Source organism: Natator depressus, chromosome 10, assembly GCF_965152275.1.
Source record: "Natator depressus isolate rNatDep1 chromosome 10, rNatDep2.hap1, whole genome shotgun sequence".
Classification (NCBI taxonomy): domain Eukaryota; kingdom Metazoa; phylum Chordata; order Testudines; family Cheloniidae; genus Natator; species Natator depressus.
In genome coordinates, this window is record NC_134243.1 from 77,892,368 (window position 1) to 77,913,626 (window position 21,259).

At 45.3% G+C, this 21,259-nt stretch overlaps 1 protein-coding gene across 4 annotated transcripts in view; it reads right to left on the reverse strand.

The window, feature by feature from the left end:
- Window positions 1–1,345: 1,345 nt before the first annotated feature.
- Window positions 1,346–21,259, reverse strand: part of MEGF11 (multiple EGF like domains 11) — a 376,622-nt gene continuing 356,708 nt past the window's right edge. For 2 of the 4 annotated variants that reach the window (XM_074966585.1, XM_074966582.1), the window contains 2 exons: window positions 4,693–4,899; window positions 1,346–4,243 (listed from right to left, as the gene is read on the reverse strand). In XM_074966585.1, the coding sequence (XP_074822686.1) occupies window positions 4,083–4,243; window positions 4,693–4,899 (368 nt within the window). In that variant the 3' untranslated portion in view covers window positions 1,346–4,082. Of the gene's footprint in view, window positions 4,244–4,692; window positions 6,046–21,259 lie in introns of those variants that run through there. The other 2 variants (XM_074966584.1, XM_074966583.1) reach the window with 1 other exon arrangement.

The following is a 21,259-nucleotide window of genomic DNA, read 5'->3' on the forward strand; positions in this document are numbered from 1 at the left end:
ATCTTAGCAATCATAAACCCATGTTGCAAGCATCAGTAGTTTCCATCTTGTATCTGTGGTAAAGGGTGCAGAATTATTGTCTATAGCACCTTATTACAATTACTTACATCTAGCTGTTTAAACCTGATGAATTTCCAGCATTGAATAGCGTAGGGAGTGGGGTTTGGCAAATAAGAGGCATATGTGTGACTTTGGTTAACAAGATTTTTTTTTGGACATTTGAATTGCAAGTATTGAAAGTCTCAGTTTAGCAGTTCACTACACTGCCATGGAGAGAGCTTAATTCTGTAGCTGCTTCTGCTGCACAATTTAGCTTGTAATTTACTGATTAGCATTAATACATATGATAGACTAGGCCCTGACACTGCAATGTACACCACATGGATGGACTACAGTGAACCAGCTGAAGTCTATGGAGCTCCCTGTGGGTACAGCTGTGTACAATAATTAAGGCTACGTTTGTGTCACAGAATCCGTGATTTCCAGAGACCATGACATTTTCTGCTTCCGCCCCTGGGACCGTGGGTCTGGAGCTGGCAGCCAGCGGGGACCTGGCCAGGTTCCAGCGACGGGTGACAGCCTCCTCAGGGTTCCCCTGCAGGTGACAGCCTCCTCAGGGGGCCCTCAGGCTTCCAGCAACAGAGGACAGCCTGGCATGTGCAGGGGAGAGAAGAGGAACCCCACAGGTCCCAGTCTCAGCCACCACAGTAGCAGGCAAAACCATGGAGCTGCAGCAGCAAAAGTCACAGACAGGTCATGGCTTCAGTGAGTTTTTGTTTATTGCCTGTGACCTGTCCGTGACTTTTACTAAAAATAACCATGATTAAATCTTAGCCTTAACAGTCATGTCTGTTGCAGGATCGCAGCCTCAGCTTACTGCAGGAAAAGCGTAAAGGGACCTGACAGTTGCACCTTGTTTGAAATAGCTCTTACAGCTGTATGTGAGCTGGGTCAGCCTTTGACAGCACCATTATGATGCTCCAGTCTGCTCATGCATGTTTAACTTATAGGCAAATAAGAGTTGCCAGAGCAATTGATGAAGAGGTACTTACCTGGTACTTAGTTTGCTTTAAAGCTAGGGTGTGACTAGCCCCTGGCTTAGGAATTATTCTCTGATTTACTTCATTTTGGATTTGAGATTCACTCATTCTCACAACTGTTGAAATCAACTTTTCTACCTTACTTGCCTGATATTGCCTTGAATGTTCTCGGAGTTGTTTGGGTAGGCAAATGTAAGCCCTTCGCTAACCAGTCCTGTGGTACAGAGAAAGTTCATGCCTCCAACATGTTCAGGCTGGAAATGAGTACGTTTGAGAAGTCCACATTGAGAGAAACTCCATTTATTTTGTACAAGGTATAGTACCTTAGCACAGTGAACAAATATATTACAAATCTGTCTTGCTTTAAAAAAGTATTGCCATTTCAATGTCTATTTTCTAAACTAATGCTAATGTACAAGAATGTATTTTTCCCCCTTCTGTTAAACTCTATGCACATCATTTCATTTGGTTTGGAAATCCAGCTTTGAAAAAGTCAAGCATATCGCTGCTCTCCAAAGTCCCAACTCAGACTGTACAGAAACACAACATATACATTGTTTAGGCTTGCAGCTTACACTGCTTGTGCTAGATGTATGGTAAGTCTCTAACAATAGCCTTATGTAACTAACTGCCTTTTTATTGAGATTTCTGAGGTAAGTTTCTATATGCTAAGTAAAATATATCCCTACCTGGCCCTACAAAATAATTGTCTAGTTACATCTTGAATAAGGCTTTTCTGGAAAGCAAAATTACTATTGCTGATCACTCATCTGCCCCCATGCATCCATGCAGCATTCATGTAAATATCTATGTATTCCTTGCAACGTGAAGATCAGCTTCTTTTTAAGCCTGTGGGGAAAGAGCTCTCTGGAGTTAGTTCAGTCTTCTGAACTGCAGAAGTTGCCAGCTGCATAAAGGGTTTCTGAAAGTGTGCCCACCTCTGCCCATGAAAGATTCCAGCTTTCCAAAGATTCCTGGCTGTATTGCCAGGGCTTCTCCCCACCCCTTGACAAGAGTATTTAGTACGTTACCGGATTGACAGTAGTGAAGCCCAAAGAAATACAGCACAGGCTCGGTCAGCATCAATGCAGGCTTCTTTGCACTGCCCTGGAACTAGGCCTCGATCCCAGTGCTGAGCAGGTCGTTCAGTCTCCACAGCACGTTCAGCTCCTAGCGAGTACCATCAAGGGTTCAGACTGCAATGGGCTTTTCCATATGACACTAAACGCCTGTCTACCAGGAACCACACTGGCCCCCGGACCAGTTCATTTCACGTAGGTTTGTCATCCACTCACAATGACTCCCAGCTGGAGCTGGATTCAAACCGGTGTTCTAGAGGTGAAAGGCTCTGAATTTTACTACCAGGCCCTTAGGCCGCTATTTCCTGCATTAGTATTTTTTACTAATCAATTCATGCTTTAACAAACTGATCACAGTTGCTTTTCTTTCTCTTATAGTTCCATCAGAACAGCAAAAATGCAACAGACTTTTTTATATTTAAGATGCAATCAATTTGCTACTCCCACATTTGCCTAATAAAATTACATACTTAGCATCAATACTACTTCATGCTCAAGAGCTACAAGAAACTGCTTAATAGCAAGTATTCTATTTTCTATGTCAAGAAGGACTACAAAAAATAATCTGGGAGGCTTATTCCAAAGCAAACCTTATTCCAAGGCAAACCTCATGGTAATCATTCCACAAACAGCTGTTTAAGAAGGAAATCTGGTCACAGCTCAGTTTAATGACATTTCAGGTAGACTCAGCAATGGATAAAGTTGTACGACATGGTAATGCCGATGAAATTAAAGGGTTTATTATAAATGGCATGCAATTAATTTAGCTATAATGCAATGGCTTGTAAAGATGGTCTAGAAACCCCATGATGGCTTAGAAAGCATTGGTTTGGGTGCAGAACAGAAACAGGGTTAGACTTTTGACACATTGGCCGTGGAACAGCTTCTCAGCTGCTGTGAATCTGCATAGCGCCATCGAAGTCACTGCAGCTATGTGCCAATTTAGAGCAGTTGACAGTCTGGGCCGCTGTATCCAATAAAGTAGCAGCTGTATAAGGCCAAATAAAATACCACCAACAATCAAAAGCTTCCATAGTTTGTTAAAAATGTATCCCTAAGCATCTGACTGCCAGATGGCGGGCCTGGACAATAGGGGATGGATCACTCGATGATTGCCCTGTTCTGTTCATTCCCTCTGGGGCACCTGGCATTGGCCACTGTCGGAAGACAGGATACTGGGCTAGATGGACCACTGGTCTGGCCCGGCCCAGTATGGCTGTTGTTATATATGTTGGGCATGAGACACACTGTTTAGATGAGCTCTATGGTTAAAGATCACTGGAGACCTATGAAGATTTACATTGCTTACAATGAGCATGAGGCATTGAGAATAACCACAGACGGTGTATACGTAATAGTCCTCTACTAAAATCTCTTGGCAGCCACTAGAAACAGGAAATTACAAAACTAATTTACCACGAATAAAATCGACATGTACACAGAATGGATATGACGACAGCATGAACCAAGGATTACAAATTCAGTCTTTCCTGTTTTTTGTGTGTGTATCCTTTTCCACGATGCGTATGTAAAATATATTCCAGCATCTTTTTAGACATCTTGTTTCTAACAGTAAAGGTCTCTTTATGTGGATGGTAGAAATGTACATCTGTAGCTGTAAGTACTTACAGTTGGGGGGTGGGTGGGTTGCTTTTAGTTTACAGTTAAGAGAACACAGTCTGTAGAGTCTTTGACTGGACTCTGTGAACTGCTTCCTTGAGTAATTATTCCAGTCAGATGGAGATGATGGTTCTTTATTTTTCTGTGATCAGTATAAAAACATCTTTTTCAATATCATGCAGCAGCAGTTGGCCCGAACGAATGTTCTGTTAGGTTAAGTTCCTTGTGTAATACTATTTCAAGTCACGTCAGCATATTGCAAAACCAAAAAGGATTGTCTTCGTTTCTTTCATTTAGTCAGAGAGAATGTTCGCAGCACATTGCGACAGCGAAGCGTATCCCTTTAAGACTGCTTGTCCCAAGATGCCCCATGGGTAGGGCTGTGTCTTACAGGGAGAAGGTCATAATGACTAGGAATGTGGCTGTTCCTAGGTAGGTCATATGGATTCTGGTTGTAATTAACACTACGACCACGGGCTTCTTGGACCACACTGACAGTGGGCTCTGAAGATACAATGAAAAATGGGTTACAATGGCTAGCAGGCTGCTAGTTCTGATAGTCAAGAGTTTTACATGCTCACGTTAACATATGCGTACAGGCAAATCCTTTCCAAACTCTTTCTGCTACTCCGGATTTAGTTCCAAGGGCACCGCAAAGAACACTTTCAAACGATCTGCCATTTCTTTTTTAATCTTGCAATTGGGATTTGAAACTCAAAACAGTTTAAAAATAAGCAAGCATACAGAAGGATTGTGTTCCTCTTTGATCCCAAACCTGGGACCCTAGACAGGAAAATCAGCACCGTCCCTGTCCCATAAAGCACAGTTGTCTCTTGATTCTGCCAAATCCTAATGACCTCTGCTCCTAATGTAAAACTCAAGAGAGAATACTGCTAAAACTAATTTTGCTCCTGTTGAACTACTGAGCTTCCTTGGTTATCTAGGACACTTACCAACTTCATATATATTTTTATTAGTCTTTGATGAGGTTGGCATTTCTGAATAGGGTGAATCCCTGTGAATGGGTGATTTCATTTCCACATAACTGCTCTCCGAGTGTTTACATGTCAAGATGGGTGGATCCTTAATGGTGGCGTATGGGTTTTCGCTGCTGTTCAGAGAGCAGGTGCTTGAACTACACACAGATTCTTTCATATACTCTGCAAAACAAGAACAGAGTAGATTTCTTAGAAAGGTCAGATAGATGTGAATGGCTACAACTGAACCTCTGCAGAGAGGGGGAAGAACTTTAACCGTTGAGGCATCTAGTACAAAAATCCAACACTTATGCTTTGAGCACATCCAGAGCATGTCATCTATAAATCATCCCTTTATCCAAACTCATCCACAATCCATCTCCGCAACATTTAGTAGGAAAACCGTACTTGGTACCAAGGCCATTCCTGTGAACAGGTCTAACTGCCCTTCATTACACTATTTGGCAACATCATTTAATTTCAGATGGCAACTTTCCCCAGCCCTCCATAACCCTCAAGGACCTAAGTGCTAATGTCATCCTTTCTTTATATGCACTGACCCAGGGAAGCATGCACAGGTTTGCTCTGAGCCAGCTTTGAAAGTAGTCATTTCTGTCGGTGCTTGGTATGCTAGACAAGCTACAGGGTTAGCGTCCTGAGCTGCAGTCAACATCAAATGTCGTATGTTTGAAAATTAATTTTTCCAGCAGCCCTAGAACTGCATCAATCAAAGTGGTTAGTGGTTCTCTGTCAGATGTAATTTCAGGGGTTATCCAGCACTGGAAGGATTAGATTTCTTCTTCATGTTCCCTTCTGATGATAAAAATTCTGTAGGGGAGACCCCTGCTCTCAGAGAAATTCTTCAGGCTCTGCAGTGGGATGAAGCCCATCGTACGTTTCTTGGGTTTTTTTGATGCTGTAAACACTGATCGTTCCCTTCCCCCAATAAGAAATAAATACATCAGACTGTAACACAGGCAAAATTATAGGAGGAGAGAAAGGTTGGCATGAGATAAGGAAGCCGCCAAGAACTACCCAGTCCTGAAACTGGTCTGAGAATTTCAGCCTTGTACAAACAGTAGTGCCAGTCGTGCTATTTAAAAAGAATAAAGAAGTCTTAACAGTGACGTTCAATAACATGCCACTGCTGCTGTGTGCAGTCCGGCTGCTGTGCATTTTCTGTAATTTACAATTAGAGCGATGCAATGAAAGGCGAGGCATTTTCTTGTGCTGGTTTACAGTACAAAGGCAGATCCTGGTATCTGTGAAAGACGCCCGGTGCAACGGTGGGACTTGCAAAATATCTGAATTCCCAGTTGCCCCCGCTGTCTAGTATGGGAGACAAAAAGAGAAATTCAGGTTAAGAAATAAACAGACAACAAAGACATCTCTTCCCCTTTAAAAATATTTCTCTGCTGCTATTTGTTTCCACTACTATGAGACACTTTGTCACTTGATGATGACCTGTTCTGTTCGTTTCCTCTGAAGCACCTGGCATTGGCCACTGTCAGAAGACAGGATACTGGGCTAGATGGACCTTGGGTCTGACCCAGTATCGTATGTTCCCTTTAATCTGTTGTGTAACCATCTCCATATAAGCTTTGGGGATGCTGTGCCAGGAGTTCGTGTGTATGCAGAGTCGAGTACAGCCCCCACCTGTGGGATAATGCTGTTTGGGATAATACATGAACCAAAAAGTGTTCCCTGATCCTGTGAGGTGCTGAAACCTCTTGACTCCTACTCAAGGGGATGAGGGCACCTGGTATCTTGTAGGATCAGCTCCTCAGCTGAGGTCAGCAGGGAGCAAACTCAATCTCCTCTCTTCACGGACACAGTCTTGGTACACATCCTTGTGGGAAAGTTTGCTCGCTGATTCAGTGCCTGATCCTACCTGCTGGTTGGGACACCTACCATTGCTTTTGTGTGTGTCTCTCTGCAATGTCCCAGGGCCCTGCTACACCTCCCCATCCCTTCCTGACAGCGTGGTACCATCAGGACAGGGGCCCAGATCCTCAAAGGTATTTAGGCACCTAACTGAAATCAGTGCGAGTTCGGTTTCTAAATACCTTTGAGGATCTGAGGCAATGTGTCTTCCCCTCCACCCTGGCTGCCTGCTCCTCCCATACAGCTATTTGGACCAGAGGGGTGCCCTCCCTTTGGAAAAGGCAACTCAACATACAGAGTCCCTTCCACATGGGGGTCTGGAGGAAGGAGGGGGGGCATTCATGCTGTCTGTACTTTCCCATTTCTATTCTGATGCTTGGCTTCGAACTCCAGAAGGAAATCTTCGATTGACAACAAAATTCTGGAACCCTCTCTATGCAGCATCTGTTTGAGAAATATTTTGTCCTTCCCATTTCAACGAAGGTCTGTGACAGAGCAAAAACCACCCATCAAAAATTAACGGCATCCCTATGCCAGCTAAACTGTGAATCTCACACAGGAGGAGTTGAGCAGAAGGCTATTAACTCAGAGAGGTTTCAAAGAGGGATGGGCTATTACCAGCAGGAGAGTGAGTTTGTATGTGTGTCTGTGTGTGTGTGTGGGGGGGGGGGGGGGGGGAAGAGTGAGAAAACCTTGATTTGTGCTGGAAATGGCCTTCCTTGATGATCACTTGATTATCACTTTAGATAAGCTGTTAGCAGCAGGACAGTGGGGTGGGAGGAAGTTTTGTTTCATGGTCTCTGTGTGTATATAATGTCTTCTGCAGTTTCCACGATATGCTATGCATCCGATGAAGTGAGCTGTAGCTCACGAAAGCTCATGCTCAAATAAACTGGTTAGTCTCTAAGGTGCCACAAGTACTCCTTTTCCTTTTTCTTTTTACGAATACAGACTAACACGGCTGTTACTCTGAAACCTGTCATTATGCAAGGCACTGCATTTAGCCGCATGGAGTGGAAATCTATCAACTGCATGAAAAAACTTGTACAGATACAGACAGACATCATCTTCCTTTCCAAATGCAAACAGATGGACATCGTACCAAAAGGACTGAAGGTAAAAAATCCATTACAATCTACATACCACACAGACTATGCTGACAGCTTGTGCCACACGCTCTCAAAGAAACTGCGGAATCACCTGATCAACATCCTCTACAGCAAACAGGGAAAGATTAAGAATGAGCTCTCAAAAATGGATACTCTCATAAAAAACCAACCTTCCACACAAACTTCCTCGTGGCTGGATTTTACTAAAACTAGACAAGCCATTTACAACGCACACTTTACTTCTCTACAAAAGAAAAAGGACACTAAACTTTCTAAACTACTACAGGCTACAAGGGGCCACAGCAATGGTCCCCTCAACCCACCCAGCAATATTGTTAACCTATCCAACTATACTCTCAGCCCAGCAGAAGCAGCTGTCCTATCTCGGGGTCTCTCCTTCTGCCCCTCCACCCCCTCGAACATGATACAGTTCTGTGGTGACCTAGAATCCTATTTTCGACGTCTCCGACTCAAGGAATATTTCCAAGATACCTCTGAACAACATAATGATCCACAGAGGCCTGCCTACCAACATTACAAAAAGAAGGATTCTAGGTGGACTCCTCCTGAAGGTCGAAACAGCAGACTGGACTTCTACATAGAGTGCTTCCGCCGACCTGCACGGGCTGAAATTGTGGAAAAGCAGCATCACTTGCCCCATAACCTCAGCCATGCAGAACACAATGCCATCCACAGCCTCAGAAACAACTCTGACATGATAATCAAAAAGGCTGACAAAGGAGGTGCTGTTGTCATCATGAATAGGTCGGAATATGAACAAGAGGCTGCTCGGCAGCTCTCCAACACCACTTTCTACAAGCCATTACCCTCTGATCCCACTGAGAGTTACCAAAAGCATCTACAGCATTTGCTCAAGAAACTTCCTGAAAAAGCGCAAGATCAAATCCGCACAGACACACCCCTGGAACCCCGACCTGGGATATTCTATCTACTACCCAAGATCCATAAACCTGGAAATCCTGGACGCCCCATCATCTCAGGCATTGGCACCCTGACAGCAGGATTGTCCGGCTATGTAGACTCACTCCTCAGGCCCTACGCTACCAGCACTCCCAGCTACCTTCGAGACACCACTGACTTCCTGAGGAAACTACAATCCATTGGTGATCTTCCTGATAACACCATCCTGGCCACTATGGATGTAGAAGCCCTCTACACCAACATTCCTCACAAAGATGGACTACAAGCCATCAAGAACACTATCCCCGATAATGTCACGGCTAACCTGGTGGCTGAACTTTGTGACTTTGTCCTTACCCATAACTATTTTACATTTGGGGACAATGTATACCTTCAGATCAGCGGCACTGCTATGGGTACCCGCATGGCCCCACAGTATGCCAACATTTTTATGGCTGATTTAGAACAACGCTTCCTCAGCTCTCGTCCCCTAACGCCCCTACTTTACTTGCGCTATATTGATGACATCTTCATCATCTGGACCCATGGAAAAGAAGCCCTTGAGGAATTCCACCATGATTTCAACAATTTCCATCCCACCATCAACCTCAGCCTGGTCCAGTCCACACATGAGATCCACTTCCTGGACACTACAGTGCTAATAAACGATGGTCACATCAACACCACCCTATACCGGAAACCTACTGACCGCTATTCCTACCTACATGCCTCCAGCTTTCACCCTGACCACACCACACGATCCATCGTCTACAGCCAAGCTCTGCGATACAACTGCATTTGCTCCAACCCCTCAGACAGAGACAAACACCTACAAGATCTCTATCAAGCATTCTTACAACTACAATACCCACCTGCGGAAGTGAAGAAACAGATTGATAGAGCCAGAAGAGATCCCAGAAGTCACCTACTACAGGACAGGCCTAACAAAGAAAATAACAGAACGCCACTAGCCGTCACCTTCAGCCCCCAACTAAAACCCCTCCAACGCATTATTAAGGATCTACAACCTATCCTGAAGGATGACCCAACACTCTCACAAATCTTGGGAGAAAGGCCAGTCCTTGCCTACAGACAGCCCCCCAACCTGAAGCGAATACTCACCAACAACCACATACCACACAACAGAACCACTAACCCAGGAACCTATCCTTGCAACAAAGCCCGTTGCCAACTGTGCCCACATATCTATTCAGGGAACACCATCACAGGGCCTAACAACATCAGCCACACTATCAGAGGCTCGTTCACCTGCACATCCACCGATGTGATATATGCCATCATGTGCCAGCAATGCCCCTCTGCCATGTACATTGGTCAAACTGGACAGTCTCTACGTAAAAGAATAAATGGACACAAATCAGATGTTAAGAATTATAACATTCATAAACCAGTCGGAGAACACTTCAATCTCTCTGGTCACGCAATCACAGACATGAGGGTCGCTATCTTAAAGCAAAAAAACTTCAAATCCAGACTCCAGCGAGAAACTGCTGAATTGGAATTCATTTGCAAATTGGATACTATTAATTTGGGCTTGAATAGAGACTGGGAGTGGCTAAGTCATTATGCAAGGTAGCCTATCTCCCCTTGATTTTTTCCTACAAACCCCCCCCCCAAGACATTCTGGTTAAACTTGGATTATTGCTGTGCACATTGTAAGATGAGCTATTGCCAGCAGGAGAGTGAGTTTGTGTGTGTGGTTTTTGGAGGGGGGGTGTGTGTGTGTGGGGGGGTGGTGGTGAGAAAACCTGGATTAGTGCTGGAAATGACCCACCTTGATTATCATGCGCATTATAAAGAGAGGTTTCAAAGAGGGATGGGCTATTACCAGCAGGAGAGTGAGTTTGTATGTGTGTCTGTGTGTGTGTGTGGGGGGGGGGAAGAGTGAGAAAACCTTGATTTGTGCTGGAAATGGCCTTCCTTGATGATCACTTGATGATCACTTTAGATAAGCTGTTAGCAGCAGGACAGTGGGGTGGGAGGAAGTTTTGTTTCATGGTCTCTGTGTGTATATAATGTCTTCTGCAGTTTCCACGATATGCTATGCATCCGATGAAGTGAGCTGTAGCTCACGAAAGCTCATGCTCAAATAAACTGGTTAGTCTCTAAGGTGCCACAAGTACTCCTTTTCCTTTTTCTTTTTACGAATACAGACTAACACGGCTGTTACTCTGAAACCGCTCATGACCAGGTGACCCACAGAGCATTTCCAAACTTTGCAAGCCCCCAGGGCCTGATCCTGCAAACCCTTGCTCTTATAACCATCCCACTGGCTGTCATTAATTACTTGTGTGAGTAAGGATTTGCAGGATCGATCTGTGTAGCAAGAAAGCTAACAGCAGGGCAAAAACAATTCCAGAATCCTGCATCACAAAATGCACATTCCTTCTTTTGACAACCACAGCTGATTTTTCAGTTATTTGCAACCCTTCACAGTGTCCAGGTAAACCTGCAAGAGTGCATTTTGTATGAGCACTGGACTCTGAGCAACAATGGACCTTCACCGTAACATTTGGTTCTTAAACCTCTGGTGAGAAGTCAAGCGGGGCGAGACCAGCAGGGGAGTTTGGGGAGAATGAGCAGGCTAGCAGATTAGCAAGGAGAGACTTGGGGAGCTTAGCTCCACAGACCAGACCCACAAGGCGCATACACAGGGGATGAGAACACTGCAGGAACCGGGGTACCAGTGCATACAACAATCAAATTAAGGCTCTCTGACCATTACAAAACTACAGGTTTGGAAGGATATAAAACAAATCAATTCTGCTCTGTTACATCAATGGAAGTGTGGAGTTACCTCACTCACTACAAAAGTTACTCCAGATTTACACTGGTGTGAATGGGAACAGAATTTGGCCCTCTGACTTTAAGAGCCTGGTTCAGCATCCAGTGAAAACAGCAGGAAGCTTTCCAATCCCTTCAATGTGCAATGGATCAGACCCCAAAAGATCAAAACCTCCCATGCACCAGCTACTTCGAGTTTTGTCCCTTTCACACTGCATTTGAGTTAATAAAGGTCTGTCGTGCATTCCTGCTTAAAAAGCTGAGGGATGATACACAAAGAATACAGGAATCATGCAAAGAAATGGAAAGCCCTAGAATGAAAGGACCTGTGCTATAGCGTTAGGCCCAATTCTGCAGCCCTTACCAGGGCAAAACTCTCATTGACTTCAGTGGGAATTTTGTCTGAGTGAGGATTGAGGGGCCTGATCCTGTAAGATGCTGAATGCTCTTGGCTTCCATTGGTTTCACCTCAATGGGGGAGTGCTCAGCACTTCAGAGGGACAGTCCCTGACTAGGATTGCAGTATCAGGAACATTGTTTTTATTCCATTCTAGCAAAAGGAAGCCCCAGCTAGCGGTCAGCAAAGACATCCTCTAGTGGCTCGTAAATATTCATAGCAAAGACTGTTCATTTGACAAATTACCCTTCACAAGGAATTGATGGACAGACCTTAATAAAAATGGGCTATAAATTCTATGGAAACAGAAACTGTTTAATCAAGTAAAGTGAGAATGTAGCAAACCTACTTCCCTCGCCCTATTCATGCTGATGAATGGGTGTACACAGGAGACGAAAGGCAGGAATCAATGGGGCTCTGTAGCCTTAAGGATCGACAAGATCATCATAAAGGTCAAAGCAAGCTGAAAAGATAACCAGCAGATTTCAAACTGCCCAAGAGTCCACTGGCTGGAGCTGCCTGAAGGCCCAGAACAGACCTGATCTGCACAGGTTTGGGGATTAAACTCTTGAAAAGTAGATTCTGGCAGAACAATTTCATCTACAACTTTTAAAAACATTTATTTCTGTTCTGCCTGGAGCAAGTAAACAGCCGAACTAATCTGTGCTGTTTCTTATTTGAAAACGTGCACTTTGGATCTAACCCAGGCCAAATTCCCACCTTACAGTGAACACAATTCAATCCGGCTCAGATATTTGTATCTCCCAAATGAGGGTTTACAAAGAACTGCTGTGAGAACCATAACTAAAGTGCAAGCAGTGCCTCAGAGCTGTGTAAATCAGAAGTAACTAGTGAAATCAATGGATTTATGCCATAAAGTATCGGAGAAGTGTCACTCAGACCATATAGATTCATTTGGACCATTCTGTGTCCAAACGCCTTTAGCAGTGGGCATGGAGAAGCAGTATCCCAAAGGGATGATTCCCGCTGACATTAATGGGAGTTATGTGCCTAACTAAACAAAGAGACTCGACCCCTCACTCTGAACAGGATGTAATTTATAGAGCACAGCATGTATTTGGAAACATGTTGCACTTGGGAGCCATTATCTGCTAGGTATAATATGCGCTAGAGCTCAATGAGTTTTAACTCTAAGAGGATTGGAAAAGTCTGTGTTATTTTGTTAAGATGATTTGGGAGAAAAAAAACGTCTGACACGAGGTGCTAAATTTGTTACAAGACCCATTTAAAAATTTTAACTCAAATCAATTCACCAATTTTCATATAATTCGCAGAAAATTCATTCTGTGCTCAAAGAATTCGTGTTGGGTTTTTTTTTGGGAGGGGGTGTTACTAAGAGCTGGTAAAAATAATTTCCTATCACACACACACAAAAAAATCAAGATTTAAAAAATAAAATCACCCAGAATCAGAATAAACTGCCAAAATTTTCAACTTTTTTGTGTGAAATGAAATTCTGAAAAAAATGTTCATTTCAAATTAATCCGAATGTTTCTTTTTGATACATTTGGAATGTTTAACGTTTCATGATACATCAGAACGTTTCAAGCCTTTTATTGAATTTTTATATTTATAAAATAAAGTAAATGTCAAAATTAAAATAATTTAGAAATGAAAAATCAAAACTTTTCATTCCAAAAATGTTCAGGTTTTTCCCTAAATGAAATGCTGTCAAAACTGATATGATTTCATGAAAGATTTCAGTTTTGTTGAACCAATGGAAAACTGTTTTGACAAAAACATTCTGACCAACTCTAGGTATGCTGTATTTTTTATACAAAGCGGTTGAATCCTTGACGTAAGTGCAAAACTCAACCTTAACTATGGGATCATAACCAGCACTTCTATATTTTGCATTTATGTTCAATAAATATATTAAATAGGACACAAATAGAAATCAGAGGAATGTCTGCTCTTCATATTTTAATTCCCTGATGAATTAGGGTTGCTGATGAACAGAACTTCCATCCAAAGACATCCAGTCTCTTTTGGTTCTTGTCATGTGGAGCAGACCTGGAGAAGTGTTGCCTGCACTGCACATTTACCGCATCCACGATTAGGGAGTTAGATGGAGGGTGGGTGAACAAGAAATCAGTGTCCTCAAGGGGGAATGTAATACTTTTTTATACATTGGTGGAATAGTTGCAGGTGTTTGCACATAATCTTAGCTGGATCCAGGAGCGCCTTGTTGATGGGTAATGCCACCCGGGTGCACGTTGCTGACTATATGATATCCAACAGCTTGTGTTGTGAATCCCTGACATCTTCAAGTGGAAGTGAGGAGTGTCAGCTACCCTCTTTCTGAGGTCCTAATACTGCTGAAAATCATTGGCCCTGGAAGGTGGTGGAGGCATAACCACTTCATCTGCAGGATGAAATAGGTGTTTGAGTTGTGGCTTCTTATCTGCCCTGGCCTCTTGTTCCTCAAACATCTCCTGGAGAGGAGAGGACTGAACAATCATAGTCTCCCTTTGAGATGGTATCGGTGGTCTGGAGAATTTTTGTCGGTAAGCAGCCCATGTATGGGAGGGCCCATATGGGACTTGTGGTGGGATGAAGGGTTGGTTCCACAATTCTTGATGATGGTCGCAATCTTCCCTGTGACGGTCAAAGAATGGGTTCCTGACAGGATATGTTGGGGGACCCTGGACTGAAATAGAAGAGACTGATGAAGTCCCCTTCATTCTCTTCAACATGGTCCAATGGAAGAGCCCCCATTGAAAAGGGTGGAGAGTCCTGCGGTACCAGGGAAATGGTAGCAGTCTGGAGACCAAGGTCTCAGTACCAAAAGGTGCTACGTACCCATGAGGAACAGGGATTCCAGCTCATCCATTATGGCAGGTCCCTTGCATATCTAAACTCTTGTGGTGCCAAGCAGGGAATCGGTACCAACAGGGTAGCCAAGGATGCAGTAGCTGAAGATGACAGTACTGTCAATGGCGGGCATACCAATGCAGATGCCAGTCAAGTCTGGTGCCATTGCTTGCTAGGTACTAAGGGTGCCAAATAGGTAGGTGCCAGTGGTGGTACTGAGCCTGGTGGTACTGGACTGGGACACTTATGCTTGCCTTCTTTGTCCCTGGTAGAGGGTACTGAAGCCATGTTAGAGCCGTCTCTCCCTTGAGCTCTGGGGCTTTCTGGCTCTACCAGGACCAGAGGAGGAGACTGCCGGCTCAGCGGTACTAGGCCGAAAGATCAAGGCTTTGGAGGCTGTAGATTTCGCAGGGGGCCTGGGCTTTTTGGGAGCAGGCTCCTTCAAAGGAGAGTCCGTGCTCCTGTTTTTGGGAGTCTTCTCAGAAGCTCCACTGACCTGCCCTTCTTAGGGGAAGCCTGTGCCAAGGTGAAAGGGGAGCTGGATCTGTCCGATGACGGATGTACCGGCGGGGCATGTCTCTCGTGTCTTGACTCAGACACTGGTCGAAGTGAGTGCTCCATCATGAACAGTCTGAGCTGAGTCTCCCTGGTCTTTCTTGCCCTAGACTTGTGATCTAGGAGGAAATTCCACTTGTGGGAGACGTGGGACCCCCCACAACAAGGGACACCCTTAGAGCGGCCGACACTCACGGGTACAGCCTCTCGGCAGAAGAGGCAGCATTTTACACCAGGAAGACAAGTCTCCCCAAGAAGAGAGAGGGGAGGAAAAAAAAAATCTATCCTCTCACAACTGACACTTACTAACTATAAAAGTGGCAGAGTCCTGTGGCACCTTATAGACTAACAGATGTATTGGAGCATAAGCTTCTGTGGGTGAAAACCCACTATGTCGGCCGCATGTCTGACTAGTTACTAACTATAATGCCTACTAACCACTGACTATACTAACTAATTTTAAACAACTACAAGAAGAATACAAAATAGCTGAGGTATGCTCCAGACAGGCATGCTAGGCGTGCATCTCAGGCCAAGGTGGTAGATGAGGAACTGAGGGCAATTCACCCGGGCACCTCTATGTCACCTCAGTGTCTGGCACAAGGAGGCATAAGGCACATGTGCGAGCTGAACAGGCCCTCCGAGCGGAAAACTCTCCTATCAAGGGCTCGAAAGGTGCATGCGCACCTGAAGGGGAGCACCCAGAGGCACACAACTCAAAGAAGAGTCTCTGCTTTCATCTAAAAAATATAGCAAGTCTCTAGCCCCTGCGGTCGCAAAGAAAAGTTTGTAATGGTGACCCCTAAAGGCGCAAACACCAGCCGGCGAATCGAAAGAACCTAACTCCGATTATTTAAGTCTCACAAATTTCTAAGCCAATCTCATTTTGGGGCCCAACTCATGATTTTTGAGCACTTGGTGTTGGCAATACAGCTTTTGAGGCCTTCACTGCTCCGATGCATCTTCCACCCCTGTTTCCTCACTACAGGAAGCTGGCATCAGACCAGATACTGGGGACAGGATGACTCCAGGTCGTATAGCTCAGGGCACCTGGACTCTTTGAGCCTGCATTAGAGACAGAGTTACTGCCTTCCTAATGGAAGGACACAGGAAAGGGACTTCTCTCTCTCACCTCAGGAAGCTGCATAGGGAGCTCTGAGACTCAAGCCCTGCACTGAAGGTTACATCATGTCTGTTCTAAGTAGCCAGCACAGAGGCAGCGGCCAGGGCTTTGAGTCTGAGTCCCTTTTGTGTTGGTGGAATTTGCAACTAGTAAATGAAGCAGGTTGAATGTTTTGCTGCAGAGGCGCCACTGCTACTTTGCAGTGTGGAACCAGAGCCTGGGTCTGTCCATCCACAATCCAGCCACGCTTTTAACTGGCAAGGGCGGGCATATGAATCTCTGTGTGTGAGCAAAGCTGGCCTGTGCAAATCAGCTAAGTGTTTTGCCAGACTGAAATGTTCAAAGCCCAAAGTGGTTGATGGTGGCTTTCAAAAGCATGAATCACTCTTGTAAATGCTGAACACTGAAAGAAATTGGCGAGCAACAAGAAGTGACTAAGAATAAAACCAGTCTGGCTACTGCTGAAAAATCAGAATGAATTCTTCGCTAGACCAGACGGAGCAACAATAAGAGCAGAGGTGTGGAAAGAACACCAATGGCTGGGGGAAAGGCAGAATTCATCCAATAATAAACAGGAGACTCCCTGGGCACTTGAACCTGAAGAAAGTGTCGGATGAGACAGGCCATGACAATTTCCATCCACCCACACCCAAAATACATACCCATGCAAAACACAGTTTAAGAGGATTGCAGACTTCACTGAGTTACGTATCATTAGAAGCCGTTTTAAAGCAGACTCAGAGCAAAACAAGAAGAAAGGGGATGAGATGGGAGAACGGGAATGCAGCCGTGTTCACAATACACCTAATTGTGCTAGCTTCCTCCTTTTTATGGTTGCTTCTGTCACCCGCTCTCTGCTGCCAAGCTGTATGTGACTCTCTGAACTCATCTGCCGAGAATGAAAAAATCATTTTAAAATGCAAAGCAGGTTTTCTCCAGAAACAACTGACATGGGCAGATGCAGAACTAAGCTAGGAGACAAGCGTGGTCTCGTGGCGAGGGACTGCCTTGGGAGTCCAGACACTTCTATTCCCAGCTTTACCACTGAGCTGTGAGTGACCTTGGGTAAGCCACTTCCCCTCTCTGCCCCTCTGTTTAAACTGTAAGCTCTTCAGGGCAAGGAGGATCTCTTACTATGTGTCTATACTGCTGCCAGCACCGCGGGGCCCTGACTGAGACTGGGGCCTCCAGGTGCTGCTGTCACACAGTCAATAACAAAAAGAATGCTACGTTCCTTACTTGGAAATAAAAGGGTTAATGGCCTGATTCGCCAAGCCCTACTCACGTTAGTCATCCCATTGCTGGGAGACTTGGGTGAGTAGGGTCTGCAGGATCAGGTGTCAGTATTTTGTATCAATGTTTCTTTACGTTTCCTCTCCGTGTAGGTGCAGCAGTAGGGCAGCCTGGCACAATTTGTCCAGACTGAGTGATCTGGATTTCCACCGCCAACAGGGCTCAGGTGAACCCTTGCCAAAGCAACCGTGACTTACACACATGGTTAGGGGGCTAAATGCCAAAGCTTTTCTCTGTGTGACTCCAATTGCCCTGGAGCGGGAACTGTCTTCTCTGAGTGACTCAGCCTGCAGGCATGCTCCCTCTCTCAGGGGCAGAAGATGGGTTCGGAGAGTTTTGTACAGATCAGTAGCCTGGATACTGTGAGTAGAACGTGTCCCCGCACAGAACTGAACTCACCGGATGTTTCATATATGGCCTTCTATGAAAAGAAAACACTTGCTGGATTAAGAGCGATAGCAGTGTGCTGCCTACAGTCCAGGAGTTCTTTCTCTCTTCCCCTCCCTCTTTCTCACCCCCCCGCCAGGGGCCCAGCACCCCAGTAACCAGACCGCATTCTCAGTAGGCGGTCGTTTAAATGCCTGTTCGCTGCAGAAAGCCTGTTACTCTGAATACCTGATGCACGGATCACATTAACCCGATACAAATTACTGATAGTGTTCTGGGGAAACCCTCATGACCAGGTAGATGTCTGTGACCCAGCTCCCTATGTGCTGTACAGTGCTGAGGCTAACCTACAAAGAGTGACTGCCCGCAAACCATAAAACCGGACATTCCTGTGCAACCCCACCTGCCTTGCTGGTGTCAATGGGCAGAACTCCACTCACACCTACTGAGCTCAGCCCACTGAGTGCAGCTGAGGCCCATGGTGCTGTTCTTTTGACATCCCATCACAGCCCCTTTTGAAAATCCCACCAGGTGCCTATCTGCATCTGCAGGCACCTAAGTTCCTTTGAAAATCCAGCCCTGTCTCATTGCTTATTGCAGTCAGCTGCAATATATAGTGATCGAACAACTGATGAAGACCTTTACTGCCAAGAGAAGTAACGGAATTCTTAGCGGACTGGACCACTTGCAGGTGTGAATTTTGAACAGCAACAAGCAAAGTGAACTAACCATGTAAAGAAAAAGGCTAAAATTCTAAATATGTAATGAAATATGTAACTTCCATAGCCCACTGTGGCTGTGCTTCTTTATCTTCACATATGTAATCATATCTATGTATCTCTCTCTCTATATTATGGCTAGGCTTGGAAGGATTTGATTTTTATCGGTAAATGTTGATTTCACCATACACACACATTTTCATCAATGATCATCAAAATCTGAAGCTCGGCAAATAAGATGAATGCCGCTTGAGAGCTTATTAGAGTTTGATTTAAGGATATTTACTTTGTATATTTTGACATGTGACATTGACACTTTGTGCCTTAAGGGTTCTAAATTTTTAACTTTTTGAATATCAGTGTCTAATGTCACTGTATTGCCTAATCCCCCATAATTGTGAAAAATGAAATCAATACCAGAAAAAAAGCTTAAAAATAAACATCAATATTATCCGTTGAAATTATAAAACAATAAAATTTGAATTCTGCCAAGCTTAATTATAGAAACAAGATGGGTGAGGTAATAACTTTTATTGGACCAACTTCTGCTAGTGAAAGGGACAAGCTTTTGACCTTACACACAACTCTTCTTCAGCCTAATTATGAGGTGTGTGGGTGTGAATTCAGACTGTGTGTTTATATCATTATTTTCACTTTGTAAAAATAAATGGTGATTTATTTTAATCTACTTTTGTACTGATAGTTTCTTTGATGAAACTGTGAGTAATTTATTGTACAGTAGATTTTCTTTCATTGGAAGATAAAGGGGCTTTTACTGAACAGAAATATCAGTCAAGTCACTGGAAGCACTACCAGTCAATGGAACAAGGAAAAACATGGAAAACTAACATTTTTTCTCTTAATATTTTGACAGTTCATGTATAGTGAGTTTCCTTCAAGCTGTACTAAGTACTCTCATTTAAGGCAATAGGATAAACCAATCTTTTCCTACATATTATATTAGTTATTTTTATGAGCAAAAAATATTTTCATTTTCTAGGCCTGGCTGAGGGCTAGTAATATACCTCTAAGGGCTGGTCATTGCCATATACATGTTTCATACTCATGGGCCATCTTCCCTCAATTTAATTAAAAAGGGCCAGATCCTGCAACCCTTACTCACATAGGCAGCCCCATTTGGTTTCATGTAAGGACAGCTTGCACAAGTAAGCTTGCCAAGTATCTTATTGAAGGAGACTGTCAAATATTTAGTTCCCCAAATCAACACACAGGGCCAAATTCTCAGATGGTGTAAACTGAGGTGGCTCCATTGAAGTCAACACCAGCTGAGATTTTGGCCTCATAAACCTGCATATTCTAGAGCAGGGGTCGGCAAACACGGCACGCGAGCCAATTTTTAATGGCACGCTGCTGTATGCTGGACCTGGGCAGACAGCAGCGTGCCATTAAAATCCTGCCTGGCCTGGCCCGCTCTTTTCCGCCCCCCACTCTCTCCTTGCAGGGCAGGCAAGCTTCCCCCTCCCTCTGCCTCTTCCCCCAGCGTCCAGGGTTCCTGCCCCTCCTTCTCTCCCTCCCTGCGGCCGATCAGCTGACGGCCCTTGCTACGGAGTGGGAGAGGTAAAAGCGGAGTTGCAGTGCGCTCTCTGCTCTGGGGACCTTGGGGAAGGGGGTGGAATCAGGGCATATCCCCTCCAGCCCCCTGCCCTGACCCCTGCACCTCCCCCTCACACCCCCAGCCCTCTGCCTTCACCCCTGCACCCCCCCCACAACCCCAGCCCTGACTACGGCACCCCCACACACACACCGAGCCCCCTGCCCTGACTCCTGCACCCTCCTCACACACCCCCCACATCCCCACTCCCACCCTGAGCACCAAACAGGAGCTCCTGCACACGCACCCCTCCCACATTCCCACCTGCACCCCTCGCACCAAATGGGAGCTGCCCAGGTAAGCGCTCCACCCCCAAACCTCCTGCCCCAACCCTGAGCCCCCTCCCTCATTCTAGCTCCTGGCCAGACCCTGCACCCCAACCCTCAGCCTGCTCCTTCATCCCCAGCCCTGTTCTCAGCACGCTCCCACCCTCATCTCAGTGCAGAGAGAGGAAGAGAATGGCTAGAACCAGGGAGAAGGTAGGTACCTACTCTATGTGGACAGGGCCGGGACTCCAGACCGGCAGCGGGCTGAGTGGGGCCGGCAGCCGGTACCCTGGCTGGCAGGAGCCAGCGGACGGAACCCCAGACTGGCAGCGGGCTGAGCGGCAGCGGGCTGAGCTGCTCAGCCCCCTACCGGTCTGGGGTCCCGGCCACCAGCCCCGCTCAGCCCACTGCTGGTCTGGGGTTCTGGCTGCCTGCCCCTTGCCAGCCGGCTGCCGGCCCCACTCAGCCCACTGCCGGCCTAGGTGAACGGAACCCCAGGCTGGCAGCGGGCTGAGCGGGCCGGCAGTGTAAGATCAGCATTTTAATTTAATTTTAAATGAAGCTTCTTAAACATTTTGAAAACCTTGTTTACAGACGACAATAGTTTAGTTATATAATATATAGACTTATCGCGAGA